Here is a 26,320-nt window from a genome sequence, read left to right on the forward strand (position 1 = left end):
CTGGTTCTCTTAGCAAAGCAGTATTTCAAATGGTGAAGTCAGTAACATATTTTGTGTCTTAAAGGGAACTAGATCTTTCTGCAGTTTCAGTTTCAGTTTGCATTGAACAGCTTGGAAATTATCCTTTGATAAAGAAACTGACGGCTAATTTTCTGCAAGGGTAAAATAGTGTCCTTTAAAAAAAATGTCATGAGTGCTTCCAATGCCATTTTAAAGCTGAAAAGTTTGTCACTTTTAATGGCTTAAAACTTTTATCTCTTTTAATGGTTATAGTTGACATTTGTTCTTCCCAAGCATACTGTGCTACCTCTATTACTGGAGCTTAACTGGGCAACTGAGGACTTGGATCTGGTTACATATTTAATTTATTATATCAAAAGCCCTTGCAGTGGTTGGAAAAGTAATTTTTTGTACTTACGGAGACTTCATCTCTTTGAATATATATCATGCTGCTGTATCATTTCTTAATAAAAAATACCCTTTTAATCAGTATTCTAGCATATGTTTATCTTACCAGAGGTAGAAAAGGGCATTAAAATTAAAAATACATTAAATCATAGTTTATATTTGATGTGTCTCTGAGTAAATGTTCTGACAATTTCAGAAAGTTGTAGCAAAATCAGAGCATTTTATTCAGTTCTGGCAGTTTGACAGGTTTTGAAGGGTAAACTTTGGTAGTTAATGTCAGTATCCTGTGTTCTTTAACACAAATACTTTCAATTAGTATTAAAAATGGATCTCTGAAGCATTAACTGTTCTTTTTAAGAATATGATGATTTCTTAAGTTGTTTATAAAATGTCTTTTGTACTGTTTACAAAGTGTTTTATCTAATTTGCTCTTCTGCTTAGGTATTCCAACTTGATCTTGAATTTATTTTCCCTTATGGTGGATGCCAACATTCCAGATATTGCTCTTGAACCTGACAAGACTGTAAAAAAGGTAATCATGAAGCTTTCATTGTCTTTCAGTAACCCAGGATATTATGAAATTTTCAGTCACTTGTGATGATGACTTAATTTTGTCTCACCTGAAAATACTTGTTCCTGTTTCATAAGCTTTGAGCAGTATCTGGAAACATTGAAGTTAAAGATAGGAGAAATGTACTTGGAGAACACTTTGCTCATGTGCCCAAGAATACAGAATGGCTTTTTATCATCCATACGATGATACATACTCAGCTCTAGCACTCTGTTCCACTGTGTATTTTAGCTAAAAACAGTGTTTCCACATTATCAAACTTAGGAAAAGTGAAGCAGTCAACAATGACTGTGTCATTAAAGTTTATTCTACCTGGTCTAGAAACCTTTAAGTCCTGGATGGTTTTATAAAACTAGTCTTCTTCTAGTTATAAAACCAGACTACTGAAACATTTAAATATTCAGTCTACTGAAGATTTAAAACCAGTAGACTGATATGTCTTCATCCACAAGAAGTTTTTGTTTATTGTGAAGGCAGTCTTGTGTCCCATAATTCTAACTTTGTCCTTTGTACCAGTTTAAGTCATTCTTCTCCATTTGGTGTTTGAGCAATAGTTGACATGAAAAATACTGGATACATCTCTGTCTAGATTTCATTACACTTACATTTTAGAAAAATGTTGGGGTTTTATAACCTGATTTATAGTGAAGGGCTATCTGTTTTAATTACCCAAAAGACTTTGTGGAGCCTATGTATCCAATGGAAATTAGTTTAATGTAATTCTTGTTCAAGTGGTGGATTGTCTCTCAGATAGGCTGTTCTTCTGTGTTTTCAATAAACTATGATAGCAGAGATTCAGAATCTGCAAATAAATATTTCATGTTCTAACACAATTTCCTTTAAGAAAACTGAATTGTGACTTGCATGAATTTTTCCTCTTCTCTTCAAGGATCCAGGCATTTCTATTTAGAGTTTCTTGGTTTCAAATAGATACAGAGTTCTTGCAGCCGTTCAGTTCCATATCCAGGAAGCTAAGCTAGTCACAAATGCTGTGTTTTGTGGTAAAGATGACCATTTTGCCTCCACTCAACTGTTTTTCTGAGAAAATGACAGCAAATTATTTCTTCTTACCAATACTTGAATCTCACCTCTGTCCCTAAATGCCCTACAGATTGAGTAGGTTACTTACATAGAGCATAGGAGATAAAAGCTTAAAGTAGGCAACTGAAATGGTTCAATACCTGCCAAGTTCAGGAAGTAATTACACTTTTGTAGAGACATCTTCTTTTCAAGGAAGAGACCTTCCCAACAGTATGCAAGTCCTATCTTAAGAATTTCTTCTTTATAAGGAAGACACATTTGGCACTGCTTACTCATTGGAAACATGAGTGATACAGTAAGGAGGAGGAAGATCTTTTAGATTGCAAAGTCTACTACTAAATGCACCATAAATCCTAGTAAAATTGGAAGTATGCATCAACAGGAAGAGCAGGGATTAATTTGGGGCAAGTTTGTGCTTAACTGAAACAGTCTTCAGGAGCTCAAAACAGTGGTTTTATTGAACTTCAGAAGTGCTAGTTCTTTAATGTTTGCACCAATAAGTTTGAGACTTACTCTTCTGATACTTACTGCTCATTAACATGGAATATCCTTGTTTCTTATTAGTATCTTGGCAGTGCATTTTATTGTGAAAAATTCTCAAGAAATGCTGTCAAAGGATATATGCTTTCAGTAATTAATGATAATAGGATGTTGGGTTCTGTAAAGTACTTGTAAAGGAGAGTTTTAAAATAGCCATAATTGGGCATTTCAGACACTTCTAATACTCTTTTACTGTATGTAAATTTCCAGTATAATTTTATTGACTTAACAAATCAAGATACGGAATTGAAAGCCAGAAAGTTTTCTACAGCTGAGAAGTATGTTACAGTTCACTTATGTACAATAGTTAAAAATCAAAATTATGTAAAGCATTACAGTATTGCATACACTTGGAGATGATGAAAGGCAGCTAAATCTAAAAGAGAATTCGGAATCACAGAGTATTCTGAGTTGGAAAGGACCCACAAGGATCATCAAGTCCAGTTCTTAAGTAGGTGGTCCATGTGGGATTAAACCCACAACTGTGGTGTTACCAGTGCATGCTCTGACTACCTGAACTCTGAATTAGATCTGTATGGTTACTTCTAAATTCCATTACAAAATAGAAATCGTAGTACTGTCATTGCATGAAAAGAACACAAGCTTAGTTGTTACATGGCTGATTACTATTAGATCAAATGCAGAAATTAGTTATTGGGATCCTGAGCTCTCATAGTGCTGCAGCTTGCTGAACTATAAATTTTATCCTCATGGGAGATTCCAGGCTGTCCATTCACAGAGGCTTTAAAATGTCAAAGCACATAGAACTGAAGCAGTAAGGCAAGTGTTTCTGATAAGGAATGCAAATCACTTTGAGAGGGAAAGATCCTACTTCGGCAGGTTCTTTTCAGTTAGAGTGTGTTTGTTCCTTTAAAAAGCAGAACAAAATCCACACAATAAGGTATTGTCAGGAAGATAGACAAATTGTTCCGCTCTCTCAAGTTTTGTTATCTTATATAAACTTTTTTTTTCACAACAGCTCAGCTGTTTCTGACCCCTGTTGACAGTTTGGTCTTTTTGGTTCAAAGTTATCCTTTAAACATACTCCTTAAATTTGTGCAAAAATAATAAATCATCCTGGGATGACTAAAGAGTGGGTAAGCAGAGGAGCCTTCCATAAAGTAGTTGTTGATATTATGATCTACTGGATGCTTATGACAATGTTCGAAGCTCCTGTGAAAGTAACTGTTTTCTTTAGTTTTCATTTTTTCATTTTACTATCTTACTCCTAAAAGATAAACCAGAAAATAGCTTTAAATGGACTAGGATCAGAATCATCTTAACCTGTTATATAACAGTGAATAGGTCATTGTTGTTTAGGTTTTTTTTAAATAATGTGCTAGAAAACTTGTTTGGGCTATTAAATACCCATTAACCCATCTGAAATCAGTTATAAGCTTTGTTAGAACTAATAAAAAAAGGAGCAAGGTGCCTCTCTTAGGGAGGGTGGCAAGTTGATTCAGTCATTTAACAAGGTAATACTGTGCCTTGTTGTAGAAAAATTGAATAAATGCTTTCAGCATCTCAATTGATTTTTATTTTTTTCCTTACAGCTTTAACAAAAAATCCATATATATTTCAACAGACTCAAATTAGGTAGAGATCCATTTTGGACTGACCTGCAAAATTAAATTACCTTTCATATGTGAGACCAGTCAATAGCTATTTCAACCAGGGTATCACTTTCACAGAAGACAAAGGTGGAGATTTACAAATGTTCCTGTATCTAAGAAGGTGTCCTGGTGAAGAGTAGGGGTGAAGTTCATAGTCAGCATTCTCTTCATTGGTGCTGTAGTGGAAGCACTCATGCTCACTTTTCTGTAGGGCCCTTCTTTTGCATTAGAGGCCTGAAGCCAGTCAGGCTCTGAGCTTACAACGGGCAACAAGACAGGTTACCTTTATCTCAGAGAATGCTAGTTTGATGATTAAACTGCAAGGAGAGAGATTTCCTTTTTTGTAAAATAAAGGAATACTTACTGAAGGAGTATATATATTATATATCTTACATTGCCTATTTAAATATTACACTGCAATTATTTTGTCAAACAATTTGTTTGGCATAAAGATCTTTCATACTGGAACTTTTCAGTAGGTGTAGCTATACTCCTATTATGAAATAGGCATGAATTATTCTAAGAGTTATTACTAAAGAAAGACTTTTCTTTGATGGCCACAATTTGCTTCCTTAAAGTGAAAGCATTGTTAGATGTATGAAAGAATTGTTAGATGGTAGCTGCACTCCTAGTCTAATCTTTGTCTTCACAAAGGGGCATCCTGTGCTACCAGGGAACAGAAGGTGCTTTGCAGGAAGTGTCTGCCTGCTGGTTACAGAAAGGTGTACAAACTACATTCAGAAATAATTTTTGTGTTCCCCTTTTCTAAACTTCCAGCAAATAATCTGCTGTGGTCTTAGAGCCAGAATGAAGGTTTGATTTTAGTAATCGTACACATATTCTAAATAAAAATAAAATTTGCATCTGCCATATGGTATTATACCATGCACTAGAATAAATTAAATTTAAATAAAATAAAGAACACTACTTTGATTTTTCCATGTCTTGATTTGTTGTGTTGTCTCTTATCATTTCCTGTAGTGTATAAGTGTTTGATAATGGGATGCTCACTGGTTAGAGTAGTTAAGAGAAGATGTTGAAAGGACTTTCGTACTTTTAGTCATAGAAGGAAACCAAGTAAGATCATAAGAAAACTTCAGTGAAACATCCTCTTCTGTGAGACCTTGGATGATATGAGTTGTGATTACTCTTTTTTTAAGCATTTCATACTGATATGTTAAATGAAACCTTTTAGAAAAATCTGAGTGCAGAAAATATTCTTTAAGACTATAATTACTAACCTGAGGAACAAAGGCAGACTGTTCTGGGGGTTTTTTTCCGAATTACCCTTTACCATCTTGTAACAGTGGGACATCGCAGGGAGCTTACTGACACAATGCAATTATGTAGTCAAGTTTAAAGTCTAGCAGAAGGCATATTGTCCAAGTGTTGTTTCTGTCCAAAAGTTGTGAAATGTCTTGGGAGAAACAGATCAAGTAAAGGCAAAATTGGAACACTAGCTCATGTCATGTACAACATTCTGTAAAATAAGTATAGATTCCACCTCTTTGAAATGGTTTATTGGCATAAGATGGTCTAAGCACATTGGGTGCTCTATTCCTGTCATCCCTGAAGGAGCTTTCACAATCTTTTTGTTTAAAAGAGAGGAAACTACACAAACTGATTTACTTATCTTAGAGCAAGATGGCAATGGGGATCATACTTTACTGCTAGCATGAAAAGAAACAGAAACTCACTATGGCTTCACCTGAAGATACAGATTTAAAGCACATCGGAATTTGGCAGTACCTTCCTACTTGCTTTGCATAGCATTTGTTTTCAGAAATTAAATCAGTACTGACCTTAACCGTGCCTTCTCACAGCTAAAATTGGACTGAAAATAAACAAGTAAGCATTGACCAAAGCTCTGTTTGAAGTTTCAGAACTATTCTTGAAGAGTATATGGAAAACTGGTTTCTGAACCAGCTGCCTGCTTGCAGTGGGTATATACGGTATCACTCAGTGAGTTTACCCAGTATTTATGGAAAAATAGGCTAGTACTTTCCCAGAAAAACAAGAAGAGCTTGTTGTCCTGGCTCACTTTCCTGACTCCATTTTTGATCACACATTCGTTATATTCCCTATAGGAAAACCCATAAAAGAGGGGATTACCAACTACACAAAATTGTCTCCATTCTCAAACCTGGAGAAACCTTTTTCAGATCTTTGGTGTTTAGTTTTATAGTAAAAAGCTTGTCAGACCAAGAAAAAGTAACTACAAAGCTTAAAATCAGTTATCATTTTGATCCTTTCATGTCCTTTTGTTCTCTCCATACTACTTATAAAGAAAGCTGTCAGTAGAGTGTGCTTCATCACACAGTTCATGACACCATCTCCTAATGCTACTCTGATTTAGGCTTTTCTGAAAACCTGGCTCAAAAAATTTCACAAAATGGAATTAAACTGAAAAGTAGCAGAGGATTCTCCTCAGTGTGTGTTTCCCTTTCTTTGGATTCTGAGATAATTGCCTTTAAGTTTTCAACTCCTCACATGAGCTTTTCCATTTCTCAGATTTCAGGAGAAAGACTAGGCTGAAATAGTTTTATTGACTTGTCAATGCATAACTGATAATACAACAAAGATGATGCTACACTCACTTTTTTTCCTGCCATTGCTTCTTGCTTTTCCATTTCCAGCACAGCTGCAGTGCTAATTGCTAATTGTTGGGCTTTGTAAAATTAGCCAATGCTATAAATTCTAAGTAGTAATGACTAAAATCTGGAGTCAATTATGTAGCCAGTTCTGCGTAAGGAAGAGGTGCACCATCACTCTTGAGATGTAGCTAATGGATTCAGCATTGTCACCTCCCAACAAAAAAAGCTTTTTTTTTTTTTTTTTTTTTTTTTTTTTTTTTTTAAGATGGTTTCTATCTGTCCTTCATAGCAGATTTGACCTTTAAATGAGAAATCATCAGGGACCAGTGATTCATTGGCAGACAAAGGATTCAGTAGGCATTGAAGGACAGCGTCCTAATTGATTGAGTTCTATTTCAGATGTCCATTGATTAAAGAAGGTGCTGCAAAGAAGCTGTGTTACAAGCAAGGTTATTGTGAGCTCAGACAGCACAAATACCTGGCTCCCATAAGCAGGAGCTTAACTGCTATTCATGAAAGTAGTCCCATTCATTTTGGTACCACCTTTGGATAGACACAAAAAAGGATAAAATCATGCTGTCCAGAAGAGAGGAAAGTCATCTGACTGTGGGCTGTAATACTAAGAGCCCTCTCTGTGTTTCCAAGGCTGTGTGAACACTGATGGGGGCTTCACTGATAGGAAAATGATCAGTGTAACTGTTTGGAAACTAGCAAAAAGAGAGCAGATAGGTTTTTTGTTGGGTATTTTTAAACATGAAATATGTCAAAGTAAAATTATCTTTATTCTACAGGTGTACAAACTGAAGCAGAGATGTGACTGGAGGTACAGAAAGATTCTGAGCTACTCTGTTTCTAGACCTGAGCTAATTTTTCCATTTTTTTTTTCATCTGGCTTGTAGTGAAACTCACACTGCTTTCCCACTCCCTTGTGCTCCCCAATCAAGCAAAGGATAATTGAGAGTTCTCAAGTTGGTGAAATGGAAAGGACTTTCTAAGTTGGTACTTGATAGGCCTTTTAAGGCAGTGGATATCTGTCACTTTTCACCTCACCAAAAATAGCAGTATTTGCTAAAAGGTGGTGCTGGGAAATTTTTACATCAGAAGTCAAGTCACTTCTGCTGGATTAGTCTCTGTTCGTTTTAGTAGTTTTTTTTTTGCTGCTCCAGGGAGGTTTATGCTTTCTAAAAGTGTCGCATTCCATGGAGTTTATTTTGCTTTGACTAACGTTCATCTCTCTGTCCATTTGGGTAATGATGCTGCAGCTGCACACCCAGCTTTTTTGTTTCTAGGCTGTTGATTTTTCATGCATATTAATTCATTTCAAAATACTGAAAAAATATGGAAGTTGGAGTAAACACTCCAAAAAACATGAACCAGGTGTGAGAACACTCTTATGCTCCTGTTTTATATCACAGTGTCTAGTTGATTGTAAGTTTTTGGCCAGTGTGTTTTTGGCCATTCTGAGCTGGAACAGTGTCATCTTTGAGTACCATAGTGGCTGATTCTCACCCCAATTCTCACAGTTCAATTTAGAGATGTTCACTAACATCTCTGTTGTCTTCTATTAAAAAAAAAAAATTAGAAAAGTCTACATGGGCTTGTTTAGAAACCACATTATGTTCAAGTTGAGCCCTTGGAAACAAAGACTGTTGTCAGAGTAGTCTCTCAAATTAAGTTGTTCATGCAAATAAAGCATCTGAATAGTTTGTGATATGAGTTGTTTGGACTGCAAGCAACAGGGATAGCGGGAAACTGTTTACTGAAAAAGATGAAATGTGAGAGGGATTAAGCCAAACACTTAATGCCAGTTTCTGCCACATGAATATTGGATGCTAACTACTGTAATAATTACGAGGCAAAACAGTAAAAATAATCATGAAAAAATATTGGATTTCTTTTTTTTTTTGCTTTTAGTTGATCTTTGTCTAGTTGCAGTAGTGCTTACATCCAGTTTATATTGTAACCCTCTGGAAAAAGACATAGAAGTTTCTCTTTAAAGCAGCTGAAGTTTCAATGAGCAATCCCATACTAGTGTGATAAAATTGTGTAAAACGTAAGTAGTGTTGCTTAATGTTGCTGAAAGAATAAATACTAAAGCACCCATCAGTCTTCAGAATGGTCTGACTTGCAATCTGTCTGAAAACTAAACAGGATTAACTCTCATATATATATCTTATATGTCACCTTAAAATTAATTACTACAATCACTAATTCTGAAAAAACAGAGCTACGAGTGTCCATGAAATACGGATTTGGGGGCTGCCCTGAAGATTGTAGGTTTCCACAGAATTTCCAAAGTTTGTCGTAACCTTGAGTGTTAAGTACCTAATCCATTTCAGGTAATGTTTTACAAGTGAAAAGATGCTTGCTAGTGAAAATTCCTAAGTTTAATAGGGTGCTGTGGTCCATGTTGAACAGTAGGTCTGATTTGAGGACAAAAGTCCATACAAATCTGCTCTTTGGTGGAAGGGAGAGGGCAGTCCTGTGCTTCAGGAACAGGAGGCTCAAATGAAAGTCTTGGAACTCTGTGGGGAAGTAGTACTACTTGCAACTGTGTTTTCATATGATTTCTCAATCCTAAACGTATTACACTTCCAAAAATACAAAATGGCCTAAGACAGAAGGTTGAACTTGGAGATGTGCTCAACTGAATGAAGACACTGGTCTACCCATTTTCTCAGATCTTTAATTGGCATTCTTAATAAAATGGTTAGTGTTTTCTTGAATATTTAATCTCTTTTTTTTGTCATCCTTTTTTTTTCTACTTTAAAAAGCTCTGTGGGGCATACTGTTAGTTTTCTGAGTTTTCTGTGAAATCAACTTCATAGGACATCTTTGATGCCTTTTTTCAAAGAATACTCATCTTAGTTCTTCTTGAAGACACTTAAAGGAAAAGAATGGAGTTTGAGCTTACCATCAGTTAATATTTCCTGTCTTCTGGTAAATGTTGTGCTCTTACCCTCTGAGTTAGATTTTTGGGATAATCATAGTGCGAAGTAGTGTTTCTTTCTTTTTGTTCCTATAAAATATTTTTCCCCCTTCTTTGACTTCTTACCTTCCTATGTTCCCATCTTCTGTGTGATTGTGCTGCAAGTGATGGTCACCTTCTTTTTTCATCATCAACAGTTAAGCCACAAATAAATTACACTTAAATGCTTATGTATTTTCTTCTGAATTGTCCTTGATGTTCTTTTATCCTTTTAATTTTTGTCTTTTGAAAAATAGAAGCACTATCAGGATAACTGAGAAAACTCCCTTGCAAAGTGCTTTAAATTTAACTGAAGTATAGCAAACTATCTAGTCAAACAGTTTTATACAATTCTTTAATCCTCTTGTTGTAAACTTTGATACTAAACAATCCTCTGTTCAGGGGGATAGGAAGTGGAAAACTTTAATTTAGTTTCAAGTTGAACGTCAGTATCTTGATAGACTATTCTTATTTATTCAACCTCTTCATCCTTGGAACATTCAAGTTCTGCTGTTGAGATTTAATATTTCAAAAGAGTATTTGTATATTGAATGGGGTTTAATGTTTCCTTTTCTGGAAACAAAGCAAAAGTTCATCCAGATCATCAAGTTTATTTTTTCTCCATTTTACAAATCCTGAACTATAGCAATGCACTTGATTTAAGTATCAAAGCAAGAGCTCTAACTAAGTCTTCCATCTTCCAGTAGGATGCCTTTGATGCCTTCATGGTGATCATCATTCATAAGTTGTTGGTTTATCCCTGAGATAAGTTGAGATAATTGTGTATCTCATCAGGATTTCACCCTGCAAATTCACCTCTATGTTTAACACCATGCAAAAATCTCTTCCTCTTGACTTCATCTGTGAGAAACTATCAGCTTTTAGAACTCATCCCACATTGGAACTCAAGATATTTCAAATAAGAATTACTATTTCTTTCCTACAGGAACTGTAACTTAGTGTGTATTAATCTTGTTGCTGCTGTTGCAGCTCAAGAGGTAATTTGTAATTTTGCCTTTATTTCTTCTCATCTAGGTTTCAGCAATCACTGTTAATGCAGGGCTGAAAACCTTTCATGCAAAGGTCTAATAGTGGGCATAATGTCATCCTTTTGCTAATTGTGAACTGATTGCAAGATCTAACCATGGGTGAATTTCTTTGCACCTGTATCAGTGTGCCTAGTCTGTTTTGTGGGAAGTGGGTTTAATTAGTCGTTAATTCCATAGAATGAAGCTGCATCTTAATATAACAAACTGTGAAAATTCTGAGAAGGTTTTCTATGAAAAAATTAGAAGATTGCTAAAGTGTTTGATTACTAAAGTTGTGTAAAAGAGTGTTAGAGTGATTTTTTTCTTTTTTTTAAAAAAGAAACGAGTTAGTGATTTTGCTGAATTCTCATTAACGTCACCTTTTCTGTGAACACTAAAATAGATCTGAGAGAAATCTCTGCTGTAATTTGGCGATGTATTTAAGCTTTTGCATAATTGCAAAGCATGTGAGTAGTCCATTAATTTCCGTTGGATTCTGCTGGGTGCGTCATTCACTGTCTAAAACTTCTGATGTGGGAGTTAATAAACTTCCTTCTCATCCTGTTTGTTATTAAGATGAAAGTTCTTCATAACAAGAACTTCTTGGAATAATCAGCTGAATCTCTCACTGGTAACATGCTTAGTTGAAAGTTTGAACTTTTTTGGCTTAATCCATTCTTTCGTACTGATCAAACATCTTTTTGAGAGAAAGCTGAGGAAAAACTCACTTTATGCTTCCTTCAAGCATATCAGCAACAGAGTTTTAATGGTTATTTTGAATGAAAAAACTTTATGATTGTAGAACTCTTTTCTAACCTAAAGGATTCTATAATTCTATAATCTTACCATACTGTGCTGGCTAACTTTTATTGCGGTGCTAATAAAGCGCCTAAGGACACAGAAGGGCACTATTTTGGAATATGTTGCCTTTGAAAGGAACACAGAGTTATACTAAACTGAAACCAGTTAACAGTCAACTGAAATCTTGGAGTATTTTTGCTGTCATTAAGAGGGTGGTTGAGTGTGTGACATCCTTGGTGCATAGAAAGCATACAAAATAGGTAGGACATGAAGGTAGGATCATCTCACAAATTCAACTTTATTATGAAAATTTTTGAAATAACTTGGCTCACATTTTTGTCAATGGCTAAAAAATAGCAAATTCATGGAAGATGTTCAGGAAAGATTTGACTGTCTTATAGCCACAAGAAGGTTAAGAAACAAATTGTTTGATATTTGCCTACATGAAAGAGATTTCTGATTGACAACTCTTCAATATAAAAAGTTTTAATGAGCTCAGCTGTTTGAGATGGAAATTGGACAAATTCAGATAGCAAATAAGTCCAGTTGTTAAACAGGACAATTAATCATTGAAACAATTTACCTAGGATGTGAAACATTCTGACTTGGCATAAAGATAGGGTAAAAGAGATCATTTGATACCATTTTACCTAGTTCATTATGGAAGAGGCTGAAATACTTGAACATGACAGTCTCCACAAGAGCTTGAATTGTTCAAGATTTATCTTTATGACATGTGACTTCATGGCAGCAATAAATCTACAACTAATGTGAATTTGCTGCGCAATTTACATACTTGCAAGGTAACTAGTACTTCAAAATGATGGCCATAGTATTGCTTAGACTGCGCTAGGATCTAGGCTCATCAGAAGAGATTTCAAGGGGGAAAAGGCTAAAACCAGTCTCAGTGGAGTTAGGGCTGGGTTCCACTATGTTAGGGAAATTTGCCATCTGGATCAGTTCCGAATGATTTTCTTAGAATTAGTTGGAAGTCACAGAAAGGCATCTACTGCCCCTTCATAAATGGAAATAGGAAAATATAAGTATTGCTATATTCTTAATTATTGTACATTCAGCTTTTAACTTATATACAAGTAGTAAGCAGAATGTGTTATTGGTACAATGTTGCTGTCAAAAGAAAAAAAAATATGTAAGGGGTAGCAGTGTCTCCAAACAAGTGTTCATGGACAGTGGATACAATCAAAGTTAATGAACTTCACACTCACACATACCATAGAAAGATCAGTTTTGACAGAGTTGATTTGCTCACACTTTCCTCCTTTTCTGTATTCTTTACTTAACTGCCTTACAGTTTCTGAAAAACAAATATTACCTGAAAGTAAGATGAAGTCTTACATCCTTTCCAAAATTATTATGATCATCCAGACTCTCCTAAATTTGTACTTAATATGCAAAGTTCTCTGTTTTTTCTCAAGTGACATTTAATTCTGTAGTGAATGGTGAATGTTACCTCTTTTTCTCATAGCATTTCAGTCCTGCCTAAACTTGTATTTTTAAGTGCTTCTTAGTGCTTTCTTAGTGCTTACTTTTTCACCTTGAGCTTTGAAATTACTAGTTTGAATTAGGGGATTGTTTCTAGCTTATTTAAACACTATTTTTTTATTAAAGGATTTGAAATAAGGTGTTTTAAATCACATTGTACATTTCCAACAATCTGTTGAAGCTAAGAAGTAAGAGAGAGACTCTCAACTAAACAGCCAAAATCACTCCGCTTCTGTATACATTGATAGAATAATGCACATTTTTAACCACTGAACTAATTTTAGCCATTTCCACTCCCATTCCAGGTGCAGGACAAGTTTCGTTTGGACCTGTCTGATGAAGAAGCTGTCCATTATATGCAGAGTCTAATTGATGAAAGTGTCCATGCTCTCTTTGCAGCTGTTGTGGAGCAAATACACAAGTTTGCACAGGTGAGGTATTTTCTTCTCAGTTGCTGGAGGCCAGCTGTGATAGTTGAGTAAGGCAAGAGGTTGTGAGTGGTAGGTTTAAGGCATAACTTCACTGTGTGATGTTTTAGTTCATTTTAACTACATGATGAAACCGTAGTTTAGTTGTAGGGACTGGAGAAAAAGCTTGTAGAGGTCCTGTAAAAATTTCTGAAGCACCTTAGCAATCACGCAAGGTCTGGTGTCAGGGACAAGGCAACTTCTGATGCCCATCCAGGCTGGGAAATGAACGGACTGAGATGACAAGGACTTGGGGGTGCTGGTGGGTGAGAGGCTGGACATGCCCTGGCCATGGCACTCACAGCCCAGAGAGCCAAACGTGTCCTGGGCTGCATCCAGAGCCCCGTGGGCAGCAGTAGAGGGAGGGGATTCTGCCCCTCTGCTCTGCCCTGGTGAGACCCGCCTGGAGCTCTGCATCCAGCTCTGGGGTCCCAGCACGGGAAGGACAGGAACCTGTTGGAGAAGGTCCAGAGGGCTCCAGAGGGCTGGAGCACCTCTGCTTGGGGGGCAGGCTGAGAGAGCTGGGATTGTTCAGACTGGAGAAAGCTCCAGGAAGACCTTACAGCAGCCTTCTTGCTGATGATCTGGGTTGGCAACAGATTATTGCCTCTGTTGCTTTTGTCATTACAATATACCCCGTATGAAGAATGAAGTCATCTTACTCTGTGCTGTCTTACTACAATACACGATAAGACAATAAAATACTTGATTCCCATGTTAAATAAAACTGTGTTCACAAAAGCATTTCTACTTCGGATTTCCAATGTTTTCGTTTTTGTTTTTTTTCCTTAAAACTATCTGACATTTGGTTTGTATTTATCAGGGATTTAAGATACTACACTGCCTTAAATATTAGACCATGACAAGAAATGGAATTAAGAGGAAAAATTCAACTGGTCTGAAAAACCAGTCATTATCCTGGTTTTTAACTGATTCTTTCTTCAAAAGGCTAGTCAAATTCTGATATGAACTAAGGAGAACTATTGTTATGGCCATCCATTCCACTATAAAGCAACTGTTTTTAAAACCTAGGTTTTTTTTTAAGAATAGCACTGTGCTGCAGGATGAGAAGACATAATGTCTATCTATATATTTAATAAAGTTGATGTTTTATGACATGTGAAAAAAGGTGATGTAATTATTTGTATTATTGTCATTCGCTATGGATTACTTTAAACTTCAGATGGAGGATGGTAATTTCATGAGACAAAGTGAAAAATGCCTGGCATCTGCCTTAAGGTTCAAATAAAACAAACAAACGAACAAACCCCCAAAAAAACTATTAGAATTTTTCAAGATTGAAGTCTTAAGTTTGTCTAGTATATGTGTAGACCTTTATTTTCATCACATACTGACAGTCACTTTTTTAAAGACATGTCTTTAATTTCATTTGCCTTAGGTGACTGCCACACTCTCCCAGATAACTGTTACTGTGTTTGTGAAAGTGTATTAGTAAGTCAGAGTTTACAAGTTTGATTCAGGTGACCTTTTTTTTTTCCATTTAGGCTTGTTTTTGCTTGATCTTTTTTCAGTTCTTAACCCTGCTTTTAAAATCGCAGGACAGATTTGTTCAAAATATTTAAAAGTATACAAGAATGTTATTCTAGAGGTTTTCTGCGGCTCTGAGCAACCTGGTCTAGTAGAAGGTGTTGCTGCCTATGGCAGAGGGGTAGGGATTAGCTGATCTTTAAGATTCCTTCCAGCCAAACCATTCTGTGATTCTGGCTCCCAGGAATGGTGTTCTAAGCAAAAAGCTGATACACATGCCAGCAGGCACTGAATGCATCTTCCATTCATATTTTTGGGAGTTTATATGCAAGCCCACTGGTGTATTACACTTCGAATAGCGCATAAGCAGATGTGACAGCCACTAATGTAGGCCTGATATAGTTACTTTATTCTGGGATTTTTACCTCTCCAGCTGACCCATACTGAATTTCAGCACAGAGACATTTTCCTGAGGCTCTTGCAATCTTTGTGCACGGCTGTAGAATATGCAACCTGTGTGCTTTTAGCTTTCCTTTCTGCTTTGGCCATCTGGTGCCTAGAATGAAAAGCAAGTGTCTTGATTTGTAAGTGTTCAAGGCATCTCATGACTCCACGTGATGCTAATTTTGGAGTTCCAGTTACTGCCTTTATTCATACTCTAAAAAAATTTAGCCTTGCAGGCTTTCTCCTGCAAAGATACTGGACTGCAAGTGTGACGAGAATGCAAAAAGAATGGACACAGATTAATCAGCAGTTGACAAGTCTTAAGAATCTGTGCTGTATTAATGTATTTCAAAAAACCTCAAAACTTAAAAAAAATTAAACGTAACTGTAATTAATGTCTATTCTCTTTATATTATGGGTGAAATAGGCTGCTTCTTAGCGATATTTATTACTTCATCACTCAAAATCATTATTCTTCCTTTTTGTCTGAGGCAGTCTTAAGAATTTGCTGCTGTAAGTCTTCATGGAGTCTGCAAATCATTAAACAAGCAATTAATGGGTCTTGAATTTGCCATGAAGGGGTCATCTTACTCAATGGCCAATTGAAGATTTCAATTTGTTAATCTATAATCCTGCATTGAACTGTCAGTGGCCTTTTTCTTCATAGTATTATAAGTTATCTGGGAAAAAAACCAACACTACACAGTACAGGGACAAGTTACTCTGCAAACCTGAGATATTCTAGAATATGTGGTTTTATTGCAAGGGTCATGGGTAGAAAGGGCCTTCCATTCAGCCACCAGCCTCGGCTGAAGGGAAGTCCCAAAGAGAGAACAAGAGAGCAAGCTGGCAGGGGTCAGAGTGCAGGGGGAAGAGAGCAGAGGTAAGAGCAGGGGAAATAGCAGGGAAAAGAGTGCAGAGACAGAGAGCAGGCACCAGAGAGAGCGATGTCCTGGTTACAATACATTATATCTCCTTTTGTGATGAATATACTAATTTACAGTGACCAACCAATACAAGACACAAAATCCTATAGAATCTCCATACAGCCTATAAGAACTACTACATTACCATGTGTTATATTTTAAACTCTAAAAACTACTCTTTAGACTCTTCTGTTTTGCTACATTGACCTTTGGATCCCTTAGCCAACAGAAAGGTATTGTTCCATCAAAAGGGATTCTCCTTCAGCTGGCTAGGCTGTTGTCTTTAGGTTATATAGTAACTAAGACTCGGTATCCTACAACTCAAAGTAAGCTTCCATTTCTATTTCAATTCTAGGTTTCATAATTTCAGAATCTTTTGCTAAGCGATCATATTTATAAGGTTTCCCTGATTCATCTTTCCCAACATCACAGGTGTTATGACACAAGTGTAAAAAGTAGATTTGGCCTAATGACACACAATATTTCATTTAAAATGCTGTTCAACACACTTTTGTTTATCAGTAGGTACTTATTCTTTTACTGCCTCCAAAATAGGCCTGGAGGAATCTGTGCAGTCTACTGCAGCACTTAAAACCTTTTTAACAAGGTTGGTTATTATAGTAACCACGGTGCTTCAGTATTCTCTATGTCACTCTGCAGTAAGTAAAGCTCTTGGATAAAGTACTCTGGATTGTTTTGGAATCAGCTCAGTATTGTTCTTTTATAACAATATTCTAAATTGTGCTCAGTTTACAGCTGTGTTATGAAGGCTTTAGTTTCTAATGTGTCTCTAATCTGTTATTTTATCAGATATTTTACAGACCTTTTCATGCACTGCCTGTCTCCTTAATGGTTATCAGAAAAAGTTGTCTCAGAAGTAAATAAATTCAGCATTTAAAATAAGCTAATCGTGTTGTACAATAGTTCTCAAGAGGAGGAAAAGGTACATATTAATTTTAGTTGATACTAATGAAGACTGGATAGCCAAATCTCCCTCTGGATAGTCATTTCTCCCTGGAGAATAATTTTCATTTTAGTAGCATTATTTATTCCCGTAGAGGAAGGAGAAAATCTACAGTTGAAGTGTCTAATTTCATGTTTTATTTCCCTTGTGAATTTACAAATCAAGTCTATTGCATTCAGAGCTGAAATGGTAACCAGTGATTAAAAAAGTGAAAGCTTGTGGGATGCAGCATGTCTCACCTAAAATGTAGCTGTACAGTTTTGGAGGTTTATTAATGCTTGGCTCATATCTGTTTAGGAGCAAACTCAGTTTCAGCTGTAGAAGTTACATGGATTTAGAATATCTCCAGGCTGTAACTCCAGTGCTTCTGCATCACAGAATGCAGACACCTCAGCACAAGGCTTCTGGTTTTTTTCATACTGGATGCCAAAGTAAGATTGGGAATGTCTACCAGCAGGACTGCGTGTATTGGATGAAATAATTTGTCAAGGGGCATACAGTTGGCTTCCATGCTGCCTTTCCCCTTAAAAGGTTGTGAAAATCATCTGCCTGTAGGCATTTCACATTTTTTAAACACAGAGTTCCATTTGTGCATAGCATTTGTTCTTTGAGAGTAAACCAGATTGAGTCATCTCTGTGCTCTTGTGTTTTTTTCTTTTTTTTTTTTAGTATTGGAGAAAATAAGCTTTTTGCCTGCTCATGGTGGAAACAAGCAAATGCTCAAAACAGAGACTTTCTCAAGCCCTTGTGGACTTCACCAAACAGCTTTGGAAGGCAAAAGCTGCAGATTTAATAGTATGAAGAACTGAGAACTCAGAAGGTAGAGAAGCTTTTTGAGTCTCTGCTCATTAAAGGTTTTAAACCAACTATTTTTTAAAGGAAGATGATTGTTTGTACCATCCTTGGGAGCCTCAAAGGTTGAAGTAAGCAACTTCCTCTCAAGCCAAAGATAACTGGAAGAGGTTGGATTTAATGGTGAATTCTTGTACATGTTAATATATTTTCTTATTTAAAATAGAAGTAGATGCAAAGCAGGAAGGGGCTACAGGTTTTCAGTGCAGAAAAAACCCTCACACAACCATGGCAGTCCTCTCTCATCCCTCCCCAACCACTTTGTTCCTTGAGTAAGTTTTAAATATAATTCATATGATCATTTATTTCCGCCTTGGGCAATGTTATTTTTTAGAAAGGACAATCATTTTTTGCCTGCTTACAAAAGTGTTTTTAAGTGCTGATAAGTTACCCCAGCTGTAGGGAGCCAATTAAATGATCACTAACAGGCTCAGCAATGGGAATGCACAGAGAGCAGTTCAGTATTTCACGCTTTAAATGTTTTCTGTACAGTGATTATATATTCTTCACTCTAATAAAAACCTTTGTTGTTGCAGTCTTGAGGTGTTCTGTTTTGTCTTCTTTATCTTACTTGGTGAGACATGGCACACTAGAGGATTGATTATATTTGTAACTACCGTCTTTTTGCAAAGATTTCCACTTCTCAGTTTACTTGATGCTGGAAGAAGGCCACCCATGAAATAACTTCTGTGCCACATGTTGAGTTCATAATGAATCTAGTTTGTATGATCAATAATGTAATTAGCACTTAATAAATTTGTGGCTCTTTTCAAAGGGTGCTCTAATAGGCCTGTATTTTTTAAGTAACATTTTAAGTCAGGAAGAAATCCTTCCCAATTACAAATATAAGAGGAACTGATCTGAATGTGAATCTTACTGGTATTTTTGAGTCAGTTTTGCTTCATGCTTTTCTCCCTTTTTTCCCCTGCATGTGTGACTTAAGAACTGCATTATCCTAGTTGTTTAGTTGTCTGGAGACACACAAATGCCACAGAGGAGGCAAATTTCACCTCTCTTGTCTTTAGCTCCCTCTTCTCTGGAGAAGTAGTAATTATCATTTTCTTGTGTTTTGTTTTTCTGGGGTTTTTTTCTGTCAGACTTATATATTCCTCTACTGCCTCTGTTTTGCATGAACCTGTTCTACATACAGTGCTTTGTGGTATCTTCCAAGTATAATTCTGAGAGCCTGAACTCAAATGTTCAGAGAGAATTCTGCCAAAAAAAAAAAAAAAAAGGTTTTTTTTGTTCTTTTAGTATGTTTCGAATGTGCATCCTACGTGCTCAGGCAACTTTTGATCTTTATGAAGGAGCCACACTTTATCTGACCTGAAGTCTTGTCTCTGACCCCCCAGCCCTTTCAACTGTACATACTGTGGGATTTTTTTAAATCTATTTCTTTTGAAGAAAACTTCCTGTTCCTCCTGCTCAAGTCTAATTATGAAGGATATGGGAATGACCCACTGTGTACCAGTGGACTAGACAGGCCAAGGTTGTCTCCTTACTAAAACGCAAAAGATATCATCAACTCGATCCTGCAACATGTTTCACTTTGCAGAGATGTTTATAAACTGTTAAATATTGACCTTTATAAACACATTACATATTAATGCATGATTGTTCACTATGCCTTGTGTTTTATAATTATCCTGTTCATATGCTGGACTATGCAACAGCCTATTAAAACTGTACTCTTAAGTTACAAATGTTAGCATGTGAACCCAAGTTGAATGTGATTAAGTAGGTAATGCTTACAAAGAGCCAGACTTCACTGTAGTTCACTGTCCACTTTTTAAATGGAGAATATTAGGCACAGAAGCAGAAAAGCTTCCCTGAACCAGTGGAAAATAGTCCAACCAGTGTGTTCATCTGTGTTTCTGCATGTTGAGTGACTCTGCATAAATTTTCAGTCTGTTTGCTAAAGAATTTTGTAAAAGAGTGAGCACTGACAAATAAAGTAACTGAATATAGCTTTCATCCAGCTAGGGGCTTTTTTTAGGCTGATGTGCATATTCTGTTCCTAGCTCTTAGGAAACCTTATAGAATGAATAACAGGACAGCACTGATACTGCTACAACATACTAGATGTAAGTAGATGTATACTTTAAGTATTTTCTTCTAAATACCAAGTATTGTTGAAAATTGAAAAACATCAATAGGTTTATTTTTTTTTAATAGTTTTATAGTCTTATACAAAATTCTGACTTTGTTTTGTAAAATCTCATGGCTCTTAGCACTTAATATGGCATCATTTATTTAAAGTAAAACACATTTGAAAAGAAGAAAAATCAATCAAGCTGGGTTGCTGAAGGGAAATAAGTTACTTTGCTTTAAATGAAAGATTTATTTTTTTTTAATGTTATTGAAATCTTTAACTTACTGGAGTTAATATGTGTAATAGGTTATGTATCATGGCTTGATATCACTGTATTATATGTCTGTTACAACTAATATATTCTGAATCCTTGAATAACTATATAAAATTCTGTCTTCAAGAGTACAATTCTTAAAGGTGAAATCCTTGTGTATTTCACAAAGGTAGAACCCCAGTCAGGTGAAGGCCCCCACAGGAATGTCAGACAGGAGTTTTACCCTGCACTTCTGTTTGTGTGAGTGCATAAGCAGGGGGTAAACACACACACACACTCACAGCGCTGTGTGGAGTGAGGCAGGGAGTTCCATCATGTGTATTGGAGCATGGTGCAATATAAGGTAGGAAAGCAGGTAGTACCAGTTGTGTCACAGAGTAACTTGTCAAAACTCACCCTGTTAAATCTCTCCAGGAAGCATTACAGAGCAAAAGAAATAAAAGTCAGTATTTTTGCCATGGACTTACTTTGACCAGCAGTTGTATTTTATGTAATTAGAGATAAAAAGTACAATAAAACTAACTTGTGGGTGCTTTATTTGCTTTTCAGCATCCATCTTGGTCTCATACTTTTTTCTTATAGAATCTGTAGTGATTCTTTGGGATTGAGGGTGGGAGAAGCAAGTGAAATAATTTCATTTTCCTTCTCTACTGTAGACTGTTATTGGTTGTTTTCAACTGCCAGTGCATCACAAGCATAAAGTGTCACAGTAGGCTATTTTTGAGGGGTAAAGAAGCAATAACTGCCAAAGTAGTATTTTGGGGGAAGGCAGGGTAGGGGAGTGAGAAAGACGTGGAAATGCTCTGTGCTTTTACTACAAAAGGCCTCCATCCTTCTGCCAAGAAACATCCCTGTTCTTATAGACAGTTACCTGGTTTTGTTACTCTTGTGTGCAATGTGTGCAAATAAAAAGTGCTTTTGTGAGGCTTTACAGGAATAATGACTTTGAAAAAGAGAAGAAGGAACAGTGGATGGGAATCTTAACACCCCCTTGCAGAATGAGGATAGCAGAAAGAGAGGTAGTCTAAATGGCCTGCTTCTTGTAGTCAGGAGAGGTTTTACTCACAAGACCTGTATCATTAGCAGATGGTAAAATACTGTGGTTATTATGAAGTATCTGAAGCGCCTACATTGAAGGAGTCTTAAAGGAGTAATTGAAAACGGGTTGCAGGTGGATTGTGTTAAAATAGATTTTTGTAACCTCTTCAGCTGATGTGATGATTCTTTGTAATAGTGAGGCTACTTGAAGTGTGATATTGGTGCCCTTCTGTCCCTCCATCATTTAGACTGGACCCTGCGAGGGGTAAGAAACTTCATTTTGGAGGATAAAAATCCCAGCCCCAGTTGCTTCCTGAGTAGTAGTAGTGAAGTGGTTCACCTGCCTAGGTTCAAACTGGAAAAAGCAAGAACACTGCTTGGGGAAGAATTCATAGCCTGACGCCATGCTGGAGTCTATGGCTAGCTTTCTGCCACCCCAGCAGTGGTACCAGAGGGAGACTACTCCCAAGCAGGCTGTTGGGAGCACTGGCTTAAAACTATTGCTCTACAGCACTGAGACGGTTAATAGACACAGGCCAAAGGCAAGAATGAAGAGGAGGCTCTCCTGTTTGTGTAATCCGAAGGGTTTATTTGGAGAAAAAAAATACTCAAAGGGACAAGGCAGAAAAGAGCCCAGATCTTAGGGTACACTGACTTATAAACAGGGGAGGACCAAGGCATGGAAACTTGAACACAACCAATCAGGGAGAGGAGTGGGAGGATTTCACTATAGAATAATATCATTTAGGAGCCAGTGGGGAGGACAGGGGGAGGAGAAGGGGTCACATGGCCCAATGGGATGTTGTAGTTTAGGGGAATTCCAAGGAGGCGTTTAGGTAGGGGTTGGCCCATGGTGGAGACTGACAGAGAACAGTCTGAAAGAATGGGCAAGGTGAGGACAGATAGACAACTCAAGGAAGGGTACAACATCAAGGATAAACCAACTTCAAAATATGAACAGAGTGGTACAGAAACTAGAACAGAGCAATACAGAACTCGTAAGCATTAATTATTTTAACAACTTAAATGCACTACCACATCAGCTCATTTATAAACATGCATTAATGACTTCAGCTGTGTGTGGGACAGTCCCTTCCAAAGGGAATTAAGCTATACCCCAGGAAGGTACTTAAACTCTAAATAAAATGCCTATGCAATTAGAAGCTGTGCAAAATTTAAAAGAACTGTTCGGAATTCCTTCCTCTGATAGAAGAGTGTCCTGTTCATCAGTAGTGAGGAATCAGAAGGTGGCAGTTTATAATGGTCAATGTTCATAACCTGCAGTGTAGGAAAAGAGATGTGAAGGTCTGACTGAACCAATGTGAGCACTCTGGGTAGCTCTGGAATCCTTTCTTCCATAGTCAGGCAATTCACTTTGGTCCAGCCTGTAGTTCTTAGAGTGACAGTAAGATAATTTCACTTTCCTTGTCTTGCTCTCTGTTTAGATGTTGATTGGATTATGTAACTGGTAAATCATAGAGATAAACATGCCAAAGTGACAAACAAACTGCTTTGTCTCTACCTTATCTATAAAGTGGAAAGATAATTCACTACAGTCCTTTTTTTGGTGTGTCTTCTTTCACTGGGCATCAGAATATAAAGGTAATTGTAACCAAAGGGTTGTCTCTCTCACTTTAATTTAACATCTCTCACTGATTAGAGACTGAAAAACTCACATCACAAAAAAAAAAAAGTTTTTTAAAGGTAATTAATTTTCTTGCACAGACATATATGAACAGTTTTCTAGCTGAGAAGATGGGAAGTAATTAGGTGGAATCTCTGCTTTTAACAAACCATCCACAGACTTCTTCCCTGTGAAGTTCAGGTGAGGTAACCTAAGTTCTGTATTTGGGTGCATGTATAGAGAGATGGCTGTGCATCTTGCCTGATGGCATTTTTTTTCTTTTCCAATAAATACTGGATTGGGGATTTTTCCCCTTACCTGGTGATGTCAGTAGTACTTATTCCGTGCATTCAGTTGTCCTGTCATTTTTCTAATGCTGTATTTTCATTAATTGACATACAAGTGAAAGATTTCTGATGAAAACACAGTGGTCTACTAGCAGTGTCTATTCCCTGAAGTAGTAGGCAGCTTCCATTTCAGCTTAAACTTGGAATTTTTCTCCCTTTGTTTGTCCCTGCTGGGAGCCATTCTTATGTAGATAACTTCCTTGATCCTGCAGTGACAGACTCAGATGCTGAGTTTTCTGACCTCACAGCAGTGAAGGGGAGATCCTGGTGCAGTGATGATTGTCTGAGTCATTCACCGACCTCAGGGATAAGGACATCACTGGCATGGCAGGAAGCTGTTTCTTTAAAGGAATGATTCAGCTAAGGTCTCTGGTGAGGTTCTGCTTTTCCAAGGGAAAGCACAGCCGCAAACCTTGGGACAGTGAATGAGGTTGTCTTAAAAGCAAACTATGTATCAGAGACCTGGCTATGAAGACCTGTTAAGACCTGTACTTCCTGAAATCCTCAATATGGGAAAAATGTAGTTATATAGTTCAGAGGAGTTTTGTGTAGTTAATCCACAAAATTTACTAAAACCTCTAGGTGGTATGTTTTCAAGGATATTGGGCCATATTGCACTTACTTTTACCAAGTTGCAGGGTGCCAGTAACAAGGTGCTGTGTGGCATCTTACTCTGCAAACAAGGAGATGACAGGTCTCAGCTCCTGTTCTGCTTCTAACTTGACAAATCCTGCTTTTGAAACGAGAACTGAGAGGCTCTGTGCTACAATCATGGCATATTGTCCATTGGCCTTGAAGATTTTTTGCTTCTTGAACTTCCATTTCCCTCCCAGCTCTGTAAACTCAGTGGTGCAGAACCCATTTTTAACTTGTCTCATACAAAAAGTACCACAGCTTGAGGCTTTAATTTGAGATGGATCTGGGAAGTGCCATTATATCTTGCCAAATAGCAGTGTGTTTTGATTGCACTTTGTGTTCAGACTTGGTTCATTGGCTTTTGTTAGTTCCATACCTTAGAGCTCAAAGATGCCTGAAGAAATGTATTTGCTGGAACCTCTGTTCCTGTCGAACTGTATTCTGGCAGTTCTTACCACTCATCTCTCTTAGAAAGCTCTAGTAAAAACAGGGAAAGGGAATATGTTTCTGTTCTTTCATTAATAGTTAATTAATCCTACAGTTCTGTAAATGCACAAGTAAAGCTGGACTGAAATACAGCACTTTTTAAACAAGCAATAGCTTAAACAAGCAATAACCACAAGACACATTGTCAGGCCATTTTATCAGTGTCCATGTTTCCTGCATCCATGTCATGCAGCTTAGTGTGTACCTGATCCTGATTTAATATGTTGTAACAGATAAATTATTTCCTTCAGTAAAGAGATACAGCCAGAAGGATAGCTAAAAGCTGTATGATTTTTTTTCTGCTTTATCACCACATGGGATGCAAATGGGGCTGTACAAGAACAACTGAGAATTACGAGTCCCAAAAATTATTTTCTTGTTTACAGTTTCAGGCGTATAAGTGAGCAAGAACTCATTTAAAACTTGGAAATCAGCATAAATCAGAATGCCTACAGCTCAGTCTTACATCTCTATTATATGTGTATACAGAAGGCTTGCTTAGCTTATGCTTTTCCACTATTTCATTATTTGGTTGTCCCTGTTTATATCCCTAGTCATGTACCTACTAATGTTCCTCAACAGTTTTGGTGTTGAGCCTTCTGTTCAGTCATAAAGGTTGTTGGTTTTGTTGCTTATATTGAATTTTGTTGTAGCCAATGCCATTTCAGTTCTGGTGTTGGTACTGGGGCAAAGGCAGGCACAGCTCTGGTGGGCAGGTTACCAGCTGTCCTGAGTTTTGTGACTGCAGTGTCAGTCTTGGATTAGACTCTGAAGATGCAATCACTGGTTAATGTTTGAATTCATTTTGCACAAAATACTCTAATGCTGGAGCATGAAGGAGGAATCTGGGGCCATTGCAGTTGCTGCCTCGTTAGTACAGATTTGGGGCAATTACCCTTATTTTAATTATACTAGATTAAAGCTGCCATCTGTATGTATGTTCTGATCCTGTATGTTTCAGTATCTACAGGATACTGTTCAGTTCTTTGCTACCCTTGGATAGTTGCTCAAGATCTCTTCTTTCCATCTGCCTTGCCAGACAAGCAGGTAAGGATCACCAACCTTAGTTTTTTATTTTGATCACGGATTAGGATTTCTAAAAGAAATTTCTTCAAAGTACATCCTTGATTTAGCCACTATCCCTCCTAGACTTTAAGTATTGCTCTACAGGAGCATGGATTACCCATTATTTTCCATATTGTCTTTGTCACCCTGCCATGGTAGTCTTGGCTACCTCAGGCCATTTCAAATGGCACAGTGTGCTTCATTTTAGCCAAACTGGATCAAGTCCCATGTGCCTGCTTTCGTACGAGCTGATTGAAATTACTAAATTCCACTGACCATGGCTAAATAAATTTCTGTGGACCATGCTGAGAACTTGATGCAGATATTTCTATGAAGCAAAAAATACTCATATGACTGTTTTGATTTCCTGTACTGGCATGTTCCTTCCAAGAACCAGGTAGAGGGTATTCCTAACTGGATGTCCTAGCCATGGGAGGTTTGGACAATTTTAAGAGAGTCAGGTCCTCCTAGTTGTCAGCAGAGAGGTTCAAAGCACTGGGCCATCTCCTGTGGGAGTCGGCCAAGCTGAAGCAACTATAAACCTATGGCT

General features: G+C 37.1%; 1 protein-coding gene across 1 annotated transcript in view; it reads left to right on the forward strand.

Moving 5' to 3' along the window:
- PIK3C3 (phosphatidylinositol 3-kinase catalytic subunit type 3) overlaps window positions 1–18,864 on the forward strand; it is a 67,637-nt gene extending 48,773 nt beyond the window's left edge. Inside the window, exons 23-25 of the mRNA XM_083883555.1 lie at window positions 850–940; window positions 13,373–13,498; window positions 18,026–18,864. Of these exons, the coding sequence (XP_083739681.1) occupies window positions 850–940; window positions 13,373–13,498; window positions 18,026–18,040 (232 nt within the window). The 3' untranslated portion in view covers window positions 18,041–18,864. The remainder of the gene's footprint in view (window positions 1–849; window positions 941–13,372; window positions 13,499–18,025) is intronic.
- The last annotated feature ends 7,456 nt before the right edge of the window (window positions 18,865–26,320 follow it).

This window comes from Zosterops lateralis (assembly GCF_965231275.1).
Source record: "Zosterops lateralis genome assembly, chromosome: Z".
Lineage (NCBI taxonomy): Eukaryota > Metazoa > Chordata > Aves > Passeriformes > Zosteropidae > Zosterops > Zosterops lateralis.